This window comes from Condylostylus longicornis, unplaced genomic scaffold (assembly GCF_029603195.1).
Source record: "Condylostylus longicornis isolate FDR11 unplaced genomic scaffold, ASM2960319v2 ptg000004l, whole genome shotgun sequence".
Taxonomy (NCBI): domain Eukaryota; kingdom Metazoa; phylum Arthropoda; class Insecta; order Diptera; family Dolichopodidae; genus Condylostylus; species Condylostylus longicornis.
In genome coordinates this window covers 23,457,534-23,482,225 of record NW_026577973.1, presented here as the reverse complement: position 1 = coordinate 23,482,225, position 24,692 = coordinate 23,457,534, and the positions used below count along the sequence as shown (strand labels likewise).

The 24,692-nt window shown below is 23.5% G+C and overlaps 1 protein-coding gene across 1 annotated transcript in view; it reads right to left on the bottom strand.

The window, feature by feature from the left end:
- Positions 1-725: 725 nt before the first annotated feature.
- The window catches only part of LOC129613624 (elongation of very long chain fatty acids protein 7), a 64,213-nt gene continuing 40,246 nt past the window's right edge, over positions 726-24,692 (bottom strand). Inside the window, exons 2-6 of the mRNA XM_055527762.1 lie at positions 8,070-8,210; positions 7,873-7,980; positions 7,720-7,800; positions 3,514-3,972; positions 726-3,448 (exon numbers count right to left, since the gene is read on the bottom strand). Of these exons, the coding sequence (XP_055383737.1) occupies positions 3,218-3,448; positions 3,514-3,972; positions 7,720-7,800; positions 7,873-7,980; positions 8,070-8,210 (1,020 nt within the window). The 3' untranslated portion in view covers positions 726-3,217. The remainder of the gene's footprint in view (positions 3,449-3,513; positions 3,973-7,719; positions 7,801-7,872; positions 7,981-8,069; positions 8,211-24,692) is intronic.

Genomic DNA, 24,692 nt, shown 5'->3' with positions numbered 1-24,692 from the left:
TGCGTGAAAAGACTTTTAAGATTTGCTTCAGTGCCTGAGTGTGTGCCTAAATGATCGAAAATCCCTTTTGATAGGTTTTTTTCTATTCATGGTATAATATTTGAAAATTTTCTTTTATTTTGAACAGAGGGTTTTCCCGCATATGTCTTTGATATTAAAAATATTCAATAAACTTAATTTTTTTCGACTTTACATACACACATAAAGATTTCCAATTTTTTAGTGGGATTTTTATTATTGTTTATATTTTATTATTGTTTGTTGCTTTTAATGCAAGATTGAGAGTAGGTACGTTATACGTAGTATTGTAGCAAATTACTGAATGTTTTTGAAAAGGTTATTATTTTAGTTTTTAAAGATTTGTACTTTAAGAACTTGAATTCTCAAAGACAGCTCGTCCCATAACGATATCATATGAAACATGCTAAGTAAAACTTGCCAAGCAAAGCGGCATGTTTCTGTTAATAAAGGTAGCCTGCAGCACCGACCACTCCAACTAAGCAGCCAACCATTTCTCCTATTAGTATTTTTATATAAAAAACAAATTTAGAGATTATAGCTCATTTTCAGTCATTGAATTCTGAAATTTTACCTAACTGATGATTTTCTTATAATATTTGCATTTGCTAAATTAAGTGGTTAATTTATAGGATAAGGAAATGCGTCTGCCGTAAGTTGCATTTATACTACAAAAAAAAACACAAAAGCAATTTATTAAACCTTTATATTATTTTTTTTTATTTGAAATTAAATTAAATTTCATATAAAAATTGGCATATTTGTTGTTTTTGTCTCCTTCTTTTTTTTTGGTTCAACTTATCAGACTTTTACAAATAAATTTTTTGATAATTTTGAACAAAAAAAATTCAAATAGTAATTAAAAAAATATTTAGAAAAATTTAATACCTTTATAGTTAGTACATACAGAGTGGCCAAAAATTTAATTATATTTATCAAAACTATTTAAAAAACGTGAAATTATGTATGTAAATCGAAAACATACAGTTATTTATGAATTTGAAAATTAAAATTTATCTAAAACCAAAGTACATAATTGTTTGTTTGCTTTTTTTGTATTAAAAATTTACAAGGGAAAAATTAATAAAAGTAAGAAATTTTCTTAATATTTTTTTTTAACATATTTATAAATTTTCTTAACTACAATATTTACATATATTATATTTGCATTTACCTATATATATATGTATGCATATATTTATAAATAATATTGTATATAAGTATCTATGTATATGGTTGCATACATATCCACATTTTCAATAACCTACTAAATTTTTCATTTTCCTTCATTTTTTTTTTTTAATTTTTTAATGTTTTTTTAATGTTTTTTAATTTTTTTTATTATTATTTAATTTACAATTATTTATTTAATATATTTCTAGCTCAATCAATTTATTTTATATACTATGTAGTATTATTTTTTACTATAATTATTGTTACTTTTACAATTAATTATAAAATTATTATTTTTAATTTAATGTGCTTATTAACGTTTCCATTATTGATTTTAAAAATATTGTATTTTTGGAAATAATTCAGAGAAAATTTTGTTTTTGTAAAAAAGAAGATTTTAATTGCAAACTTTCAAGTTCCATATTCAAGCACTTTCCAAAGAATGTCACACATTTCAAATGGTAAAAAATTCAGTTCTTGATACGTAGTAGAAATGAAAACAGTGAAGTTAAACAACTTTGCGTTCTGCTTTCTCCTTAGAGTAGGACTAATGTATTGAGCTTTCGGATGCAGTTCAAAAGTGATTTCTACAATTCTTGTTTTTAATTACAATATACGAAAACTAAGTGTTGTTTATTTTTTGGTCTTTAATAATCGAATATTTAGCAACATTTACCCATCGTATTTTGAGTATATTAAGTGAAATCATTGAAGTTATTGAAAAAAATATAAAATGTTGGGTAATAAATTTAAAGATTCTAGTTTCATGGATTTCATGAATTGTGAATACTTAAAATTTAATTATGATTAATTAATATTTTATTAATATGAATTTTTAAATTAATTATTTCAAATCAAAATAATTTGGAAAATTTGGAAATTTTACATTATTTTTTTAAAGTTGTTAATTTTAATATTATACTTCCTATAACATTCCGATATGTTAAGTTTTTAAAAGCATTCCATTTCAACATTTAGGATTTCCAATAATTCAGATTATGCACTTAAAGTTCTAACTTAGAGCATGAAATTTTTTTTTGGCATAATTACAAGTTTTCGAAATCTAAATACGTACTTTAATTTTTGCAGATGTACAAGTTGCCCAATATCCGAAATTTCTGTAAATAAGAGCTTTTTGTAGTAATATATTTTCTATTTGAAGCATACATAGTTACAATTTTCGAATTGTGCTTTTACTTTCTGTAATGCAAAAACCGCGTATTTTTATATTTTATAACTTTGATTTATATTAAGATCTAGATTGAAATTGAATTATCGAAAATCGCATTATTTGTTTAAATCACACTTTTATTAAATGATGAAAGGATTAACAAAACAAAAAAATAATTGTTTTCTCAAAACTTATAAATAAAAATTTTAAAAGGAAACATATTTTTATTTTATATAATCTTTTGTGATTAAACTCGTACTTATTTCAATTAAAATGCCAATACGTGGACAAAATTAGCAAAAATGCTTATAATTTATTGCAAAACAAAAAAATCAAATTTAAAGAAATTATAATTAGGCAAATTCAATTTTCAAAATATTAAGGATGAGGTTGGAATATTTTTTGTATATTCAGGAATTTTTAATATGGTAAATCAGTTCCTAAAAGTATGTTACAAAATAATACTGAAATTTGTTTTTTACTTGTATTAAATTTCAATATCACATTTATTCATCTTCATAATTATATATAAATTAATAAAAAATTATAAACTTATATATTTTCTACTTCTGCCACAAAATACTTTATACTTTTAAATATGTATGAGAAACCTTAATATTTTTGTAATGGAATTGTTAACATACACATTATATAATTAAAAAGATTTACACATTTTATTTTCATCTTAATTAACTAATTTGTAAATTTGTATATTTTATTTTTTTTTTTTTTATAATATTTATTTTACAATTAAATTAAGAAATTTATATCAAATTAAAAAAAAAAAAATTGTTATTAATTTAAAAATAAAATTCAAAAAAAAATTTAATTATTTTGTATATTTATATATATAAATTATTGATATGATCCTACTCCGTTCACTCTTTGTCTCAGACTACCATCTGGATTTGATATTTCATTGATATCTGTATTTCTTTTTTGTACTACATTGCCATTTGCTGATAATTTTTCCGTTTCTTTTATATCTGATGAATCTAATTTGGAAATGTGACCATTTGTAATTGAACCATTTTTATAACCATTTTGATGTTGTTTTACATGACCATTTTCTGTTACTTTTCTTTTCTAAAATACAAAAGAAATTATTTTATTTTTATTTTAATGAAATATTAAATTTTATTTGTAATTACCTTATCTTTTTTAACATATGTTTCTTTATAGAAATTTGAGAATAAGAAATAGAACATAATAGCATGACCTCCGATAAAATATGCAAATGACATTGGATAATTACATTCATTTGAAAAGAATAATTGGAATGAATGTACCATAATTAAAACAAATTGAACCATTTGAAGAACAGTTAAATATTTTTTCCACCATAAATATTTTTGTACTTTTGGTCCCATTGCAGCTAACATATAATATGTGTACATAAAGATATGTACAAATATGTTAAGAAAACCAAAGAATGTACCATGACCGCCTGGTATAAATTTAACACCCCACCATACTGATACTGGCATAACACCATGATGAATAACATGAAGTGTTGAAACTTGATCAAAACGTTTTCTTAATACAAAAAATATTGTATCAAAGAATTCAGTAAATTTCGAAAAGAAATACCACCATGTAAGACCAGCAATCTAAAATAAATAAAAAAAAAATAAAAATTAATTAATTAAAAATTATAATATTGTTATGTTAACTCATAAAGTTTAATTTATAGCAAATAGCCTATATAATCTCATGTAGAAATTTCATAAAATGGATTTTGAAGCCTACAAGATCCAAGGATTTGCACATACCCAATATATATAATTGTTTGGTCAAATTTATCTATTTCTCTATTTTGATGCATTTCGTAATACCATATTGCACATTTCTATGTTTTATAAAATTTGTATTTACAAATGAATGAACGTTTGGGAATGAGGATATTTTTGTTTTTAGAACTTATTTAAATAGGGCCGTAGACGTATGATTATAACTCCTTCAAGAAATGAACTTGTTCCTAAAGAATCACATTTTCTTATAGATATAATTTTTTAAAAAAAATTAAGTAAACAAAAAATCGTATAGTATAGCAAGTGTATAATTGTTTGTGCACTCTTTTGAATATTTACTTAAAGACAAAAGTAAAAAATTTGCATATGCAATAAAATCGGTTATAAAATTTCCAGAGAACCACAAATCTTCAATCATAATTTGATTTCAAATTGAATTGAAACTAATCTTTTAAATTTTGTATATATACAAATTATTTTTTGAAACAGAAGCTGTTTTGTAGTAAAATTTTGGAATGGAACCGGTATATTGAAACTTGTTTTATGATTTATAAAAAAAATTTGTTTTGAAAACTATGATTGCTTATTTTGAGCTTTATTTACGATTGTAAACATGTGCTTTTTTTTAATCATCTTTATTCGTCCCAATAAATTTGTGTTTAAAATTTTTTTAATAACAAACAGAATAATACATGATATTATTAACAGAAATTAAGTTTCATACAAAATATTACATTTTTATACCCTGCACTTCGTGAAGGGTATATTAACTTTGGTATGGAGTTTGTAACTACTTGAAGGAGTCATCTGCGGTATGGACATATATATATATTCTTGCTCAGCGTAAAATTCTGCGTTGATTTAGACATGTCCGTCCGTCCGTCCGTCCGTCCGTCCGATCGCACGATAACTCAAAAACGAATAATGCAATCGACACCAAACTTTCACAAGTTGCTTCTTTTGTGCCAAGGACGAACCCTATTGTTATTGGACCAATTCGGACAACGGGTTCGGGTAGCTGCCATACAACTCAAAGAGTTTATTTTAATTGTTTAAAAAACTAATAAAGGTACAAATATAAAATTTTATATACATGTGTCCAATTATATTCTACATATGCTGTAAAAATTTTAATGATATAGCTGCACCGGTTCGGGTGGCTGCCATACAACTCTAAAAGCAAATTTTTTATATTCGGCAAAATAATAAAGTCAGATTCATGAAACTTGGCAGTCGTATGTCCAATTGTAGGTCAAAGATATTTCTGAAGTTTTGGTAGAATTGCTTGACTGGTTCGAGTGGCTCCCATACAAGTCCAAGAGACAAGAAATTACAAGATTTTAAATTTTTTTGATTTTTAATTTTTATTAAAAGTATTTTACAAACATAATTTGTTGAGTTATAAGTGATATTTATAGGTTAAACTGTTATACAAAATTCCCCTGTTTTCAGATTTATATTAAACGGAATATTGATTTAATTGGGACTAATCAATATGCTAAAATCGTAAATACAAAATTTTTAGAATAACTTTGAATTTAAAAATGCACTTATTTTCTTTTCACTTTTAAGAATTTTTTTTTTATAGCACAACAGTCCAAAATGTAAACTAGGATATTATGGTGAATTAATTAGAAACCAGGTTCAAAAAAATTTACAATTTCTGTGTTTTAAAAATAAAATTCACTATTTATTTTTATACACTAAAGAAATTATTAAAATATTTGCATTTTACTCGTATTTTCCTTTTAAACAAAGGGTTTCAGTTGTTTTGCAATATTTTTTTATTGAACTTTAAAGTTCAATAACATAAAATTCTGAGAAATGTTAAAAACCAAAAATAAAGCAAAAATATTATCTTTGTGTATTTTAAAAATAAATTTGATTTAATTTTTTTTTTAATATGTAAGAATATTTTTAATATATTGTTGTCAATTAAAAATTAAATTAAGTGGGGATCAAAAGTTGAGTGGTTTGTAAAAATGCGCTTTTCCCTTGAAAATTTTTACATTTAAAATTAATTTCATTCATATATGTACATATACTTTACATAATCAGATTACATAGATTGACCCAAAAAAATACCAAATCGTTCTTTTTTTTTTTGTTGGTATGAAAAGAAAACTTCCTTTTATTCGGAATAAAATACTTTTTTTATTTTTTGCTAATATACGCACTTTATCAAAGCTGATTTTCTTCTAGCTTTGATAAAGTGCGCATATATTAGCAAAAAATAAAAAAAGTATTTTCTTCCGAATAAAAGGAAGTTTTCTTTTCATACCAATTAAAAAAAAGAATTATATTTTGGAAAAATTATCAACCATTGAAAAAAAATTTTTTGAAAATCGTTAACATAATGCTCGAATTCAAAGATTAAATGCGCGAATTAACATAAATATTTTTGAATTCCATGGTATTTACCGTCGAAATTTTGAGAAGCTTCCAGTTTCAAATATAAGGTGCAAAAATTCAAATTTTACAAATTTTGAGAGGCGATAACTTATGGAGGAAATGAAAAATCCTCAGCTTTTACAAAATATAAAAAATATTTTTGATTTCGTTACGAAATGAAACAAAAAAAAAATGGCATTTGAAAATTGAAAAATGGCATTTTTAGGACTTTAAGGGGCAATAACTTTTTGACGGGGGAAGATAATTGAAAATTTTTTTTCTACAGAAATAAGTTGCTCTTAGATGTCCATCTTAAAGGGTGTAGAAATTTTCAAAACTGGTCGGCGAACGGACGGACAGACAGAACTAATAAATATCTTCCCAAAAATCCTTCTAGAAAAGTGCTAAAAATAATGCAAAACTTATGGTAAATTAAATAATTCTGAAAATTCTGAAATTAACATATTTGTAAAAAATTATAATATAAGATTTCATGATGTTCTGTGTGTAAAATCGTAAGTATTTTCGATTTCATTCTTTTATTTATAAGGTTAAAACAAATTCATTTCAGTTATCAGTTGAATAAAATTTGCAAATATCACTTAAATCTAAATAAAATATTTTAAATTCAATGGTGTGTGCACCATCAAACATCAAAGGTCAATAATTCTTAAGTATTTCATATGTAATAAGAATTTTTAATTGAATAATTGGTTCATTCAACCATGAAATTTTTCATATGTGCTTTTATACCAACATGTATGAATACTTTTCGAAAAGTATTGAAGTTGTATAAAATTTGAATATGAAATTAGTTTCTTTCCTTACTAAAAACTTATGCAAATTTATGGAAAATAAATTTGAAGGGTGCTTAAAAGCGAAAAAATAAAATGCTGTCAAAATTTAAGACTTGTTACGAATTGTTTGGTTCGAATTAAACGTTTTTGTATACTCGTATTGTAATGTAATATATTAATTCTATAGTACTGAACTATATTAAAATTTAAGCAAATTTTATTAAAAAAATTACAAGAATTTTTGTATAGAAATATATTCCGAAAAAATTATTTGTAAATGCTTAATTTTTTTAACACTATTTTTGAATTTAGTAAGAATTGTTTAAGAAGACCTTTTAGACAGAAAATTACATTTATATTAATAAATTCTCTTATATTCGTTTTAAAAACAATTTTTAATATGAAAAATTTTTTATACCTTTAAAGCTTTCGGTGAATACGAAGTGTCAACAGGTTCACAACGATAACTATAACCGGCAAACCAGGCGGTAACAGCAGACTAAAAACAAAACATAATTATTTAATTTTTACTTTATTCAAAAATTATTTATCATTTTTAAAATTTTCTTACTTCATAAAATAACCATATACTAAATACAACTTGTGCAAAATTATAAATAATTAAAACTGCTCGTAATTGAAATGGTTTTCTATCTTCCATTAATCTTGGTCCCAATACCTTTAATAAAAATATTGAAAACATTTTTTAATTGCATTCTAGATTCAATTAATAAAGTTCAAAAAGTTTTCTGATGTCAAATATAATACCTTTACAAAATAAGCATATGTAAGACTTAAGGCTACTGTTGGAAATGGAGAGCTCATTAATGGCCAATCCCTTGTTCTTGGATCTGATTTATTGTCCATTAAATCTCTCCATCCAGCATATATTGATGATATTGAGTCTATCTGTAAATGAAAAAAAAAATTAATATTAATTTTTTATTATTCTTAAAAAATAAAATATTTTTTAAATTTATTTATTAAATTCTCTAAAGCAGCACACTTTAGCAGTTTTTATTCAAATTTAAAATTCAATTTTTTATTTTAAATTCTTTTATAGAATTTGCAATGACAAATAAATGTCAACGAAATAGCTCAATACTCATATCTTTACTCAACGTTCTCTAACTTTAAAATTTATTTTTTTTTTAATTTATGGGTACAAATTTTTTATACATTTTATAGTACATGAAAAATTTCGAAGATAAATTTTCATTTATTAAACAAAGCCGACCCAAATTTAAATATAAAGCTTCAATGAAATATTTTTATATTTCTCATTACAACAGTCGAACACGCTCAATTGCAACAAGCATATAAATAAAACTCTTTTATACATATAACATTTTTTTGCTTATAGATTTATCTAGTTCTTCATCCTATTTGCATATATCAACAACAAGCAATTTTTATGATATTTTTGTGAGTTATGTCATCGTTTCAAGCAAACATTATAAGCACATTTTTTTAGCAATTATATGTTAAAAAAAAGTGAGCCCTCAAGCCAAAATTAGAAAATATGAATTAATTTACAATATTATAAGACACTTTTATTATATACACATTGTCATCCCTCGCATATAAGTTGAATTGTTAAAATGAAATGGTTGAACACAACATGGATATGAAGTTACCCTTGGCTAGGAGCAGTAAAATTGAATAAAGAACAATGTGTTTATTTTAATCTTCATTCTTTGGTAACTTTCTTAAGACTAACTTAATTATTATAATCAATGTACAATAAATATTATATTATAAAATGCATACATATATTGATGGAAATGATGCTTTAATACGGTGAATATGGTGTTGTACAGTTAAATAACAGGAGAATTCTCAAATTTATTCTTTCGATAAGTTATGTTAATCTTGTGTTATCATAGAGGATAGATCATTCCATAGTATAGTATATTCAATATTTTACTACTTAATATTAAAGTGATATTCTTATAAAACAATAAAATTTGAACACTAAACTTTGCCCCAATGCATATATTCACAAAAAAATTGTACCCAAAATGATGTAATAATAAGCGAGTTCGACTGTACTCAAATAGTTAAGTCAAAATACTCTTGTAATGGGCTTTTTTATTATATACTAAGTAAAGTTTTTGTTTACAGATTTCTTTAATTTTAATTAAAATGTTGAGGTAATATAACGGTTTTTATCAAAAATCTTATATTTTACTTTATTAAATTTATTACTAAACCATTTTTGGGGTTGTATACACTTTCAAAATTTTCAAAAACAATTTTAGAAACTATTATTGATTTTATATTTTAATATCAATTGTTTTAATTGTAAAATATCAAAAAAAAACCTAAGTTTCAAAACCACCTTATACACTATTATCACCTTAATGCACATAGTTTCTAAACGAGTTCATAAACAAGGGTGTTACATTTGAGGTCTATTACATATGATGCATACACCATTTCTGATTAGATTAAAAACAAAAATTTTAGTAAATTAAAAACATTGACTAAAGTTAAAAAATTTCTAAAATTTACCGTAATTAAAAATATAAAAATATTTTCAAAACAATTACATAATTAAAAAAAAAAATTATCAAAACAATTATGTTTTATTTTACGGAATTTTATAAATTTTACTTAATAATACATGTCATTTAGGGTATATAACAAGTTTTATGGGTCCGCCGTATTGATTGTTGAATAACATAAAATTGAAATTTTTTTCATAGAAATTATGCGTATAATGTTCAGTGTTTAACACATACACACAATATCTGTTGTATATTTGGCAGTGAAAGAAAAATAACGCTATAAATATTTGCTAATAAGAAATGAAAAAAAAATATTAATAGAAAAATTATGTTTGACTTTGAAAAATTACAAATATGTAAAACTTTTGTAACTAAAAACAAAAAAACAATTTTGACAATTCTTTTATTTTTGGGTTTCAAATGAAATTTTCCAAAATCAAACTAACCTTATAGCTATCATGTTTTTATTGTATATGGATTTGATCGTGTGTGGTAAGCGAGTCTAATATATATACCAAAAAGACAAGACACCAAAATAATTTGCAAAAAAAAAAAAAAGAGAAAATAAAAATTATTTTTATTTATCATTTTTTTTCTTCAATTATTCACCATTTTTATTTGAAAAATTTCAAAAGAGCATTCAGCACACAAATGGTAAAAATCTTAAGATGAATTCGCATTTAAATATATATGGGTAAGAGATAGACATATAAAGGGAAATTAATTGGTATTAAATATAATATGAATGGCCAAAAAAATTTTCACGGTCAAATTTTTAATAACTCATCATCAGTTTTTTTTTTGGAATTTTTTCTTTTGGTATACAAAATCATATTGCAAAATAAACTAAATAAAGAAGAAAAAAAAATTAAAAAAATAAAAGAAAGAAAAAAGTGTCAAGGTCCGAAAGGAATAAAAACTATGAATGAATTCTTGTTTTTCGGTAAAAATTTTGCATTATTTCAAAAAAGTAAAAGAAAAATTTTTATGGTAAAAGTCGAATATAATAAAAATAAACTATTAATGATGATTCAAAATTATGTTGTTAACTTATTAAAAAATATTTGTATATGGGAATGTATATAATATGTATGTGTGTACACATAAACACATACATGATTATATTCGCTTTTAGTTAACACAGCTATTATGGTAAAAGTTTTGAACAAAATTCCTATTTAAATTTTGTATGAATAAAATGAGATGTTTTTTGATTTTATTTAATGTATGTTTGTTTGTATGTAGTAAATTAATAATAATATAAATATAATATACAAACAATAAAATACACGTGCTTAAGTATATATAGTGTTCTCACTCAAATCGGTCTAATCGAAATTTAATTTTTTTTTAGATCTTATTCAAAATTTTCCAGCTCAAATATCCTGTTTAGCATAAGTGATTTTTTATTTTTTTCTATTAATAGACTTACATGAAAATAAAAAAAAATAATTTTAATACTTAATATGCAAATTTAAAATTTTGTTATTTTTATTTCTTTCTTTTAAGTATATAAAAATAAATTTTTTTTTCAATTAATTTTAAATATTCGACTTCGTTTATTATAAGCCTTTACTGAAAATTAAAAATAATAAAAGTTCATTGGAATTTTTTCAATTAGAGACCTTGAAAAACTGTTATAAATATTTTATAAATATAGTAAAAAAATTTTTATATATTTTAAAATACTAATTTTAATATTTTATAAATATAAAAGAAATAAAAATAAAATGAGAACATAATGTACAAAAAAAAATTATAATAGAGTTACCGTAATTTTAACGACACTATGAGACCCATAGGAGGCATCTGGAATTTTACAAACTCCATCTTATTTTTGATATTTTAGAAGAAAAGCCGATCTTATGCGATGCATTAGAACAGGTTCCAATTTTATATGTTCTCGACATGCTAATAAGTAAGTTAATACAAAAATGAACGTATTTATTTGATTACACTCTCATTCAATCTTTCCTCTTCTTTCTTTTCAGAAATAATTCACTCTAAATATATGCAACAACTTTTTGCTTTTTACAAATATTTTATCTAATATAGTCATTGGGTTACAGACGAACAGCCTAAACCGGAATATATGAGAATAGTCTTGACGTTTACATAGCTACTTGCTGCTTTCAACAACTCTTCTCTATATAGTTTAGTTTAGATATTTTATAATTTTAAAATGTTATACATCCTTAAGTGGAATGTAAAAAATTTCAAATCTTTCAAATCTAGGGTTTTCTATCGGAACATGATACATAACTGCATTTTTGACAAAAAAAGAAGAGATATGAAGTTTTACCTAAAATTTTAAGCGCTTCCCGATACAAGAAAAAAGGATTTAATTTTTCCAGTAGTTTAAAAAAATATCTCTGAAAAGCATTATAACTAAGCTATTGTTCCAAAAACTTTTCTGACGGAACTAGATATCAATAGTCTATTCATTTCTCAAGATATGTCAAGATGATATTATATGTCATGTTATACACTTTTAAAATGAAAATGTGTTCTATTTTTTCACCTTTTTGTTTCAAGTTGAAAATTAAATATCGGCACATATTCATTTCTACAGTTCATATTCAATTGTTCATATTCATTATTTTCATACATAAGAGAACTTATTCAGTTCGGATTGATACTAATTGCAATTGGGAAAGGTATGCACATCTTATTAGATGTAGAAAAAAAAGTCAAAATTTTAATGGCATAATCGTGTATATCGCCCTTTCCTCTTACTTTTTAGCACTTTTTCCAAAAAATTTTTGAAAAAAAGTGCTTATTAGTTTCACTCTGTCCGTCCGACCGTCCGTCCGTCCGTCCGTCCGTCTGTCCGTCTGTCCGTGTGTCTGTTTACAAAACTTCTACACCCTTGAAGATAGAAAGCTGAAATTTTGCATGTACATAGATGTTTACTAGAAACTTATTTTCGTAGAACAAAATTTTTACCTATCTCCCCCCTCTAGAAGTTATACCCCCCCAAAACCCTAAAAATGGCCTTTTTTAACTATTTGTTGCAATGAAACCATAAGCATTTTTGAAATTTTGCAAACGCATAAAGGCAGCGGCTTGCTTCCCTTAGTGCAGTACACTATAGTTAAACTTTAGAAAAACAAAATCGCCGTTCAAATATACCGTTACCTGAAGTCCTTTTTTTCCCATTTTTTGATTTCGTTTTTCTTCTAAACCCCAGCCTGTAGAAGCTTGAAATTTTAGTGGCTTTTAGACATTAACAAATAGTTCATTTCGTTAGAAGAAAATTTTTTTGCATCTCCACTCCCTCTCAAGTTATCGCCTCTTGAAATTTGTAAAATTTGAATTTTTGACACCTTATATTTCCGAAACCGCAAGTTTTTTCAAATTTCTATAAACGCAAAAAGCTAACGGTAAATTCCATGACATTAAAAAATATAATTATTTTTCTTAACTCACGCAATTAACCCTTGAAATCGAGGATTATGTTAACCACTCTTTATATTAATTTTTGCTTTATTTCAAAGACTGCATGTATGCAATCAATCATCCTAAATATATGCAATCCTAGAAATAGCTTTGTATATGAATAAAAATATTTTTAATAGTTTGATAGGTATACATAGATTCTATTTAAAAGCAGAATTTTCACTTGCTGAAGGGAAAAGTGCTACAATACAAACCATTGGTTTGACCCAGCTTTATTTTATTCACTTTCCAATCAGAATTTTTCTTTTTTCTAATGGATATTTCTTTTTTCCATTAAGTTAACTCATATTTTCAATTGAATTATAGCATTTTTTCTCAAATTATAGTTGATGTCTCACCTTCAAAAACAAAATGGATAAAGTTTGTAACTCTTTTTACTCGAAAATTACATAATATATAATATTACAAATATATAATATAGGTAATCTCTTCCTTGTAACGAGATTTACGATCAGGCTCTAGTGCTAATGCTAAATATTTAGTAGGAACATTTTAAAACGTTAACATTTTAAACCATCTTCTATAAATTTTCTCTAGTCAATGGTTTAGTAAAACAAAAGTAACACAAAAAAAATTCCAACAGTGTTTTACTCGAAATAGCATAAATGAAGATCCCAGACAGTTCTGACAGAAATCCCTAAAAATTTTGGCTAAGATTAATTCTTTAAGTAAAAAATGGAAAAACAAATCATGTTTTCATCACACCCCTAAAACTATACTATTCATATGCATAGCAGGAATAAAAAACAGGTTATCAATAACGTAGAATTAGGGTTATTTTGTTTGTTTTAAACTTAAACTTGATTTCACAATTATAATTAAAGGATTTCACTTAAAACCTGATTCTATTCTAATTTTTTAAGAAACCATTTTTATATTTTCTTTATTTTAGAATATTTTTATTCTTTTCCAATTAAAATTGATGAAATGATTAATTGTTTGTAAATCGATATTGCCAATTTTCGTTGAAATACAAATTTAAATAAGTTTATATTTGACAACGAGTTCAATATATATTTGCACAGTCGCGTAAAGAGAACAAGAAAATTAGATTTTAATTATATTTAATTATTATAAATATAAACAATTAATAATTAGATTAAAAAATTAATCAATATTGCAAAGCTTTTATTTAAAAATTTGATACCATTTTTTATTTCAATAATTTATAATTATTTCTTAAATACCCATTTTTTAGGCGCTCTAATTAAGTATAATTGATTACTCTGTTTAAATTATTTTTGTTTTTAAAGGCTTAAAAGAATAATTCACATATTTCAAATTTAATTACAATTTAATGAATAACTCATGGAATTTTGTGTAAACCCAAACTAACTTATATGATTTGTGTTCTTGGAGACCAAAATTAATTAGTAATTGCTCGTGCTTATTTTTATTAGAGAAATTCCTAATTAAAACAGAAAAAAACACATTAAGCAATTAATAAAGCTCTTATTTCAGTTTATAATTTTAAGCACAAGTGAAAATATTTTCTATATAAATTTATTTATTTATTTATCAACCCCCGGCTGCCAGGGCCATTATGGGTTATTTAATTTTTTTGTGGTAATATACTAAAATTATATTATTGCATACAATTAGGGTGGTATCAAAAGTTGAAAAAAGCGGTATAAAATTCGAATTCGTCGTTAATTGAATGACTTGAAATAAATTATATTTTTGGACAATATGCCAAATTTTTGCTTTTGAAATGCTGTGTAGGAGACGAAATTTTTCCTTTTAAAAATAAGGAGCCGAAAATTAAAATAAATTTTAAATCCAATATTTTATTAAACTGACAACATATTGCACTTGTACTACTTGCCTTCTCACAGCTACTATATCATTTTAATGTTTACTTATGTCTTTCGCAAAGTATTTTTTTATTGCCATGTTAGCAATAATAAAATACTTTGCGAAATTTGAAAAAATATGTTTGCACTTTCAACTCAATAAGTAGCTAATACAAAACAAATTGTATTTTCAGGAGTATCGCTACTATCAAAGGTATATAGTTAAAAATTTACTTGTATAGAAAGTAAAATTCCTCACTCAGCACGAACAATTTTTGTACAAAATTCCAAACTCAAAGAATGAAGAGATTTTATAAGCAAATCAAGCAAACATGGTCAAGCAAACGGATGGTAAACTGCAATTTTATAATTCTCTTGAATATGTGCTGAAGAGAAAAGCTATACCTAATACAATTTTCTTAAAAAAAAATTTTTTCGTAAAATGCAATTTAGAATTGAAAATTTAAAAAAAAATTTCCGAATCTACAAAATTTTATTAAAGTTCTCAACGTTAATTAAAAAATTTTTAATTTTTAGCACTGAAATTAAGATAATTTTTTTTTTCATTATCATCGTGATTAATAATTTTCCCGTAAAATATGTGACGCGTTTACACATCCGGACGTCAGACAAATTTGTTATCATTTTTTATCATAAGTTTATACAAGAGGTTAAAGAACTTCTTTTTCTCATTTATTAAAAAAATAAAAATAAAACAGAAAAATTAAAAGAAGAAAATAAAGAAGAGCGTAAAGATATGAATATTTTTAGACCTATTAAAAAACCAGTATCCTATTTAGCATTATTTTGATTATTAGTGTTTACCTTAAAATTAAAGGAATATTTTAAAACCCGTTTTTAGAACAACATTATTAAAATTCAAGAATAAAGTTTAGGGGAGAAAAAACTGTAGTATATACAAGTATTTAATTTTGTTATACTCAAAATGTTTTTCTTTTTTTAGAGAAGACGAAACCTGACAAAGTTTTAATTCATGTATGATATTTGAAATTACAATTTTTAAGTTGTAAATTTATTCAAACGTGACAAATATTACGTATACAATGTGGTGTTTTTGGGTACATTTATATAAGAAAAAAATGTGTGTAACAAATACAGATATACGTAGGTATACATATAGCTTGTACTTTCATTGATTCTTTGAATAAGTATAAAATTTTACAAAATCATCAACTGAATGCTCTTCGGCAATAACAACATCAATTTTTTATAATTTGAAAATTAACTCTTTCGCATGCCATCATCAATTCTGTTACCGTTTGCGGGATTCAGTAATTAAATTACCGTTCCGTTCTGTTACCGTTCGCGGGATTCAGCTTTAATATCAAGCTAGACAAAACTTTTTACAAATTTCTATTAATAAATCTCGAATTAATTTCTAATTAATTTTACTCTAAATAATTAAGCTGTAATTTTAATTAAACACTTTCGAATGTTGTAATGCATTATCCATCATCGAACTACAGTAGATTGAAAGAAATTAGAATTAAAATACTTGTTTCATAAAATTTGTAGCTGTAATTTTCATTTTAAACCATTCCAGATGACAGTCTTCTAGTTAATACTTTTCGGATTTGATTTTCGGATGAACTTATGAAAAACAAACATAGACGTAAATATCGGAAACAAAGGCGTAAAACTGAAAAACTTTTTTTAATAACTGCAACTCTATAATATATGCAAAAAAAGAGTAGCTATGTCACTCAAGTTTACAAATTCTTACAGTCACTCAAGGTAAAACACCAAAAATTAGCCAAGCAATGCTAATATTTTTTTTGATTTTTATTTTTATTATTTAATATTTATGAAAAGTTTTAATCTATGTGTATAAATTTATTTTGCAGGTTTTCCAATGAAGAGAAACATTCTTTTCTTATATCTACGAAAATCAGTAATAAAATTGGTTCAGACAAGGTTATAATCAAAGTCTTACAGGCTTCCATCTAATGCGTTATCCATAACATAAAGCAGATATTCTGAGATCAGAATCGTAATAACGCTATATTAATGCAAAATTCAACTTATAAATGCCAATAATTATTGATACGGTATGATTACAATTCCGATGTCAGGGATATTAAGCATTTCATTAATACTAAGTATATTTATTATGAATCATTTTGTGAATTTAAATTTTATATGTATTTCAATTTCTTAAGGCATTTTATTACTTTTAATCATATCAACAGTGCAATAACATAATATGAATCACAATATGAATTACACAATCGTATCTCTAATTAATAGAATAGGAAAAAACTTTTGACCTTTTCTTTATCCGGAAGAATAATTAATTGCATAAATTAATTAAATAACTTAATTTTTATTTATCAAGTTCTGATGTTTTTCTATATAATTTCCAAATTATATAGAATTAAGGACATTAACTGAAAATCTTATTCAACAAGTGCATTATATAGGATGTAATTATTTACTTTGTATACATTTTTAAATAAATAAATGTAAATTTGTACAAATAAGGCAATTGAGTGTAACCTTATTTTAATTATAACTGTTATTTTGTATATATGGAAATTGCGGTTAATCAATTATTTCACACTTTATAATTACGGGTATAAAAATAAAAATAAAAAAATTTTGATATTGAATTTTCCAAGAAAAAATAAAAACGCAACTTAAATAAGTTAATTTATATTTATTGTAATTGTACACTAATAAAAATTCAATGTAATTACAAATTTACAATTAAAATATAGAAGTTACATGTAATTTATTGATCCAAATCATTTAATTGGTTTTTTTTCTAGGCTAAAACCTTGCAAAAATACTTAATTATATAATTAATTAATATATGTATATATAAAGCTTCTTTGTTTTCAAAACAAAGGAAAAATTTCACTAAAATTTCAAACAGTAAAATTAAAATCAGGAAATACGTAAAGCGCAACAAATTCGTAAAATGTGTTAAAATGTGTGTTAGCGCTATTCACATTCAGTGTTAAAATTGTATTGATGTTATTCTATTTTTGAATTCTTGTGAATCTGCTTTGTGAATTATTGGCAATCAGATCAAAGTTCTTTCCAATTAAATTGGCATTTTTATATAGCACGAATATGGAAAATTAGAGTAGAAACAACATTGTTTTAATAATTTGTGATTTAATTGATCGTATCTGGTTATCTGGTGTTATAATCAAAAGTTTTGTAATAAAAATTATACATGTTGTAATATGTTTTTTTTTTAATTTATAAGAAAATTTTCTGCTTTAATGTTTTGATTATCAATTCTAGCTCATAAAAATTTAGAAATGTTTACATGTTTTATTTTGGATTATAATTTTTACATTCATCTCATAGATAAAACTAAATAACTAATTGACTTTTTATATAAACGTCAATTCATATATGTACGCGCGTTATATAAATAAAACAAATAGTGCCGTATAGCTCAATTTCAATACAACGTATTCGGCAATGAAGAATTTTAATTTCCAACAGCAGTAAGGAAGAACCTTATGCTTGATACTAATATTTAAGTATAACATTATGTCATAAGGACGTATTACACATACTAGTTAAAAATAGCGTCCTTATGCTATGCTATATATTTAATTTAATTGTAATAATAACAACTAATAACAACCATTAATATGCATGCAAACATTCCTATTTAATTTCATTTAATCCGAATTTTCGCCTGTCTTTGATCGTTGCTTCCTTTTATTTAGATTTAATATTTGATTATTTGTATATATATATATTAATGTTTAAGATTGAATTTATAACTTTGTTAGCTTATGAGTAATTATGAAATTAACATTAGAAAATGAATTCGTCTTAAAATTATGGCACTGTTGCGTTAGAACTCTATGAAAGCAAATGATCTAAAATAATTATTCTGTAATTGTAATTTTTACTTGTACTTTTAAAGTATTGGTATTAGTTTTAAAATTATTTTAAGTCCTATACTTTTCCTGACCGATCTCTAACTATAAACATTTTTAAATTGAATTTTTCAAATTTTCGTTTTTTATGTTTAAATAAATTGTTTCGCAACATAAAAGTGCTAAAATAAGTTTTATTCTATGAAATTGATATTAATATTTAATTTTCAAAAAATTATATTTTTGCAAGCATTTTCAAACTACTATACTTTTTATATTTGTCACTCAAAAGATATTAAAATTAAAAAATAAAAAGTTACTCTTACAGAAAGCAACTACTCAAATTGAAATATTTTAAGCTATAATATATACTTATAAAATCATCTGAATACACAAATTTATTCAAATGAGTAAAATCTTTGGCGAACTTAAATGAATAGCTGCCTTTTTATAGTTAAATATTTTTTTCTTTGCTTAATTCATTCTCCTATAAAATGTCAAATTAAAAGCAGTAATTTTAATTATAATTTGAAATTATTTTAAAGGATTTCAAATTTTATTATTATGACAAAATAAAAATTACTCTAACACAACCAAATTTTTTTTTTCATTTCTCTTCTACCAAAAATTTGAAAAAATATATTTGTAATTACAATTTAAAATTTTTTTTTTTTTGAGAAAAATTAATTACTATTATAATGTAATCCGCGTTACAACACATTTTGTCAGATCTATAATGAATTATTATAATTACTTTGAAAAAAGAGAAAAAAAAATTTAAGGAATACTCGTATACATATACATAAAAGTAGGTTAAATTGTAATCATTACAATTTTACAAAAATCTTATAATTTTCTCTATATAACAAAATTAAGAAATTATGACATATTACGTACAATATTGTGAATATAAAATAATTATAAAAATAGAAAAATCATTTTGAATGTAATTCATTAGTAATAATAGAAATACCTAATTTTTGCCATTCAATTTTATTAAAAAAAAGCATTCTGCAAATAAACTATAGGATACTTAACTATACAATGTAAATTTTTAATCACTTCAGTGATTAGTTACTTCGGTTACCATTAGAACCTTATTTTTAATGGAAATAAGGTTCTAATAAGGCTAAACCTTAATAAATAACATGTGATGCAGTTCTTGATTACAAAATTTACCAAATGAAGTACGTTAAATATGCCAAATATTAATTAATGTTATGTTTGATTAATTTATGGAAATTCTTGATTTTGATATAAAAGAATTTGTTTATTGAAAGGCAAATTTCCAGCGGAAAGGTCATAAATAAGAAACATTGCTCATTTGAATGCTAAATCCTGATTTACACGTAAAATTTTAAAAATAATTCGTCTTACGCCTAATTTTATGCAATGGTGTTTATAACTCTATTTTTAATTTTGTTGCGTACTTTTTTTTCGTATACGAAAAGCTTTAAAATGAAATGAAATTTAAAATTTCAAAAAATGAGGAAAACAAAAAAAAAATTTGGATTAATTCATTTAATTTAAAAATGAAAAAGTACTTGAACGTTTCTTTTACGTCACAGAAAATTTAATTGGAAAAATTTCAAAAAGAGAACTAACTAATTTCCCTTCTGTTTTAGCCCAAGAATGTAGCTTATTTTTTGTTCAAAAAATTTACATAAAATATTTAAGAAATTGTATAAGGTTTTAGTAAAGCTGGCTCTTGTTGCACGATATTTCTATACATACATACATGAAACTTTAATATAATAAATTTTTATCAAAAAGTCTGCTTATTCAATGGCTCTTTTCGGATATTCGTGATACTTTTAGCATAACAAGAATAAGAGCATCATATTAACTTATAAAGATCTAAGGAGCAAATTTTGATTTGCTAGAATTTTTTTTTTGCTGATCATTATTTGTCTAATGCCTTTTTTACTTTTATACAAAGACTTTTAAAAATTCTAATTTTATAATACTTAGATTCTATATCCATAATTCTAACTTAAAGAAAATATATTTTCGAAATTATTAATATTAGTCACAAACTTTTACAAGTACTTCATACATATAATTGAATTTTTTTTTGGAAATTTTATACGTATAGTCTATATTACACGTTTTGATGATTATAAACGAATTTTTACTATAAGAATAGGGTAAGTACATTATGACGCTAACTACTATCCAATGATGATTCAAAGAGAATGATAAAAATTTAATTCAACATTATAGCATTGAAAAATTAAAGAAAAAAATATTTATCTAAATATAGTAATAGATACCCTCACTCCCATCTTTTATATACCGAATAGATATAAAATTAATGTGTATATTTTTTTGAGTGTGGTATAATAATGACCAAGACGCGTGCACCTACTTACCGCCTAAGTAATTTGTAAATATTTTTTGATTACAAAAGATTACAATTTTCCTTCTTCAAATTAATTTTTTTTCATTTTTATGTAAAAATTAAAAAAAAAATAAACAAAAATAAGAAGAAGTCACCCTCCATATATGGGATAAAGAAAACCAAAACAAAAACCATATATAAAAATAAATTTTGTGTGTTATATTATTAAAGTAGATCCATTAAAGTAACAATTCAATTTTTTTTGGTTTTTTTTTTTGATAATGGTGTAACTACTCGTATATGAAAAAACGTGAAGAAAAATCAAAACAAAATTTCAAGATGATTCTCAAATTTTCTTGTGGGTAGCATTTAGACACTGAAAAGAGAGAAGAAAATCAACTTTCATTTTCTATGAAATTTTTGTTTCTTTTTTCTATCAATTTTTATGCCAAAAATTCAAAATCATTAACCAAAAGATAAAAAAAAACAAAAATTATATAATGTTTTGAAATAAATAAAAAAAATTATCTTAAATTTTTGGATACCATCTCAAAAGCAAAATATTATAAATTGGATTTTGTTGAATGAAAAAAAAAATCAAATTATTGCATGCAGTTTATCAATATCAGCACCTTCTATATATGTTGAAACTTCAGGTGGAAAGATGTAAAAAAAAAAGATCATATCAAAATTTCTTTTGTCAATGTTGTACAAGAAAATTAACACTTTAAAGCCCCAAGGAAGAAAATTTAAATTAGACAAAAAATTTGAAGCAAAATTAAGGTAATTAAAGTTATGTGATTCCTACAATGTTTAAATAAGAGAAAAGAGACGAAAAATTCGTCTCTTTCGTTTAAGTTATCGAGCATTGATTCTTTGCTCGATAACTTAAATTTCGTAAGAAAATTTTAATTAAACATACGCGAGGTAGAGTTAACGTGACGAAGTTGGACATTGAAAATTGATATCGAAAATGAACACAGATTCTTCAACAGAATCGGATGACTTAAACAGCTCACGAGATAATGGTAGCAAAACGGTACATTTGTGATAATTGGTATGCGGTAAACCGGCCATGTCAACCAACTAATCAATTGTAATATTGTATATTGAAGCAACAAAACTATAAATTAAGACGGATTAATTTCGTCTATAACAATTGGATTTTTCGATTTAAAGAGTTAAAAAAACAAACCGCCAATACTATAATAAATACTTAATTTAAAATAACTTTTAATTTTTACACATTTCAATCAAAACTATACCTTTTAATTTTCTTACAATAAAAATTTTTATTTATTAATAAAAGAATAAAATAAATGTTTTGTAAAAAAAAAAAAAACATTTTTATTTAAAATTCTTTAATCTATAATCTATTTCGATATTTATATTATTTCCATTTTATGATTAATGCTTATAGAACTGAAAGGTTAAGACACATTAAAGTTAACGTAAGTAAACTGGTTTGAAAGCCAACAGGTCTATTTTATAACATTAATAAAATAATAGAGTTTTAAATTATAGTTTGAGATATCATTATTTTTAAAACTCGTATACGTATAACATTAATTATAAAATGTATTTAAATTAAATTTTTCTTTCAAACACATTGTGTGATTGATATATAGAAAAATTTATTGTTAAAATTGAAGTACAAATTCTGCTGATGCGTTTTCGAAACGAATCAATTTTTTTGTGTAAAAATATAAGAAATGTTTTCACAAAAGCAATAATTTTTTAAATGGCCTATATTTACTTTCTTAGGCCTTATACGCAATAAAATTTTAAAAAAAATTTTCAATTTTATTGTAAAATAAAAAAATATTTTGTTATAAGGTGCAAAAACTTTATAATAGTTGAAAATTTTTGAATTTTTGTATTTTTGAATTAAAATAATTTACAATTTTACTGTTATTCAACATTATTTAAACAAAAATAATATTTTGATGATAATTAAAAGAAAGAAAGTTCAAATAGATTATTCAAATAACAATGGCAACCTCCTAAACTTTGAAGTATGCTCTCTTAAAATTTATATATGTATGTAGATAAGTAGACTTATTAAATTTTTATATTTTTTAGGTACTCATTTAATTATATGTATATACAATGTTGTTTTAAATGTTTAATTGTTGTCATTATTCACTAACCTTATCACAACTAGATGACACTTAATTACCGTAATTGTTATTTGACATTTAACATTCCTTTTTAATAATTTTAAAAAAACGATGTACGCATGCAACACTGTTGGAATTTTTATAAAAATTTTGTCACATTTAATCAAATACAAAATAATTAATTTGTGTATGAGTACACTCTAATATTAAATTTTTCATTAAATTGCTAGTGAAATTATTTCATAAAAAAGAATTAATTATAACGATCTTTTGACAAATTTTGTTAAATCATTAGTATAAGCATTAGCAAGAACCTTTTGCAAAATGGGATCAATATAAGTGTATGATTGTGAATTAACAATTAAATTGTAGATAATATTTTAATTACTTATGATCTAATTCAAGTTCAATTTACATTTTGAAATGTAATGGAATTTGTTAAAATTTTCTTTATGATTTGATCCATTTCCATATATAATTTTTAACTTCATTGATGCAATAGACACAATCATCTTTTAAAACAAAATTATAGGATAATTATTTAAAATTTAAGTTATTGGATCTAAATTTGTAACAGAAAATCAGCCTTTATCATCAAATCAACTAAATATAATTTTTTAATCTTTTTTTAACTATTGTGAAGTACCTACATATAATAAGTGATACGTCATATTAAACAACTAATTTGAGACCGGAATGTCAAATTTTATTCATTTGTCTTATATTTTCAAAATCAATTTTTCTTTCTTTAATTGATAATTTTCTGTCAGTAATTAGCTGATCCGCCGATATAGATTAAATATGTTAAAGTTTTCAACATTTTGTTGATTTTATGATTACATAATTTTCTACTAAATGTACTCATTTTCTAATTATAAAACCGGAGAAAATAATTTTGAAAATTTTATGACTCAAAGTAATAATTACTTCAACTTGATTTTTTCACAAAAGATTTATTTCATAAAAATCATTATGACTGTTATATGTAAATCTAAATTTTGATTAAAAATTTTTGGATAAAATTTTTGAATTAATTTGTAGCTTTTGTTTTTGTGGAAAAGTGAATGAAACTTGAAGAAAAAATCAAAATTTAGCGTCTTTCTAGCTATTCAAAATATGAAAAAATTTTGTTTAGGTCAGTAAAACAATGTTACAAATATTTTATGTCTTCTTCATCAATTGAATTATAAATCAAATTATTGCATATAAAAATTTTAATTAACTGAATTTCAGGTCAGCGAATGAGAAATATTTAAATGTGAAAAATTAAATTATGAAGATAAACATGAATATCTTAGTAGA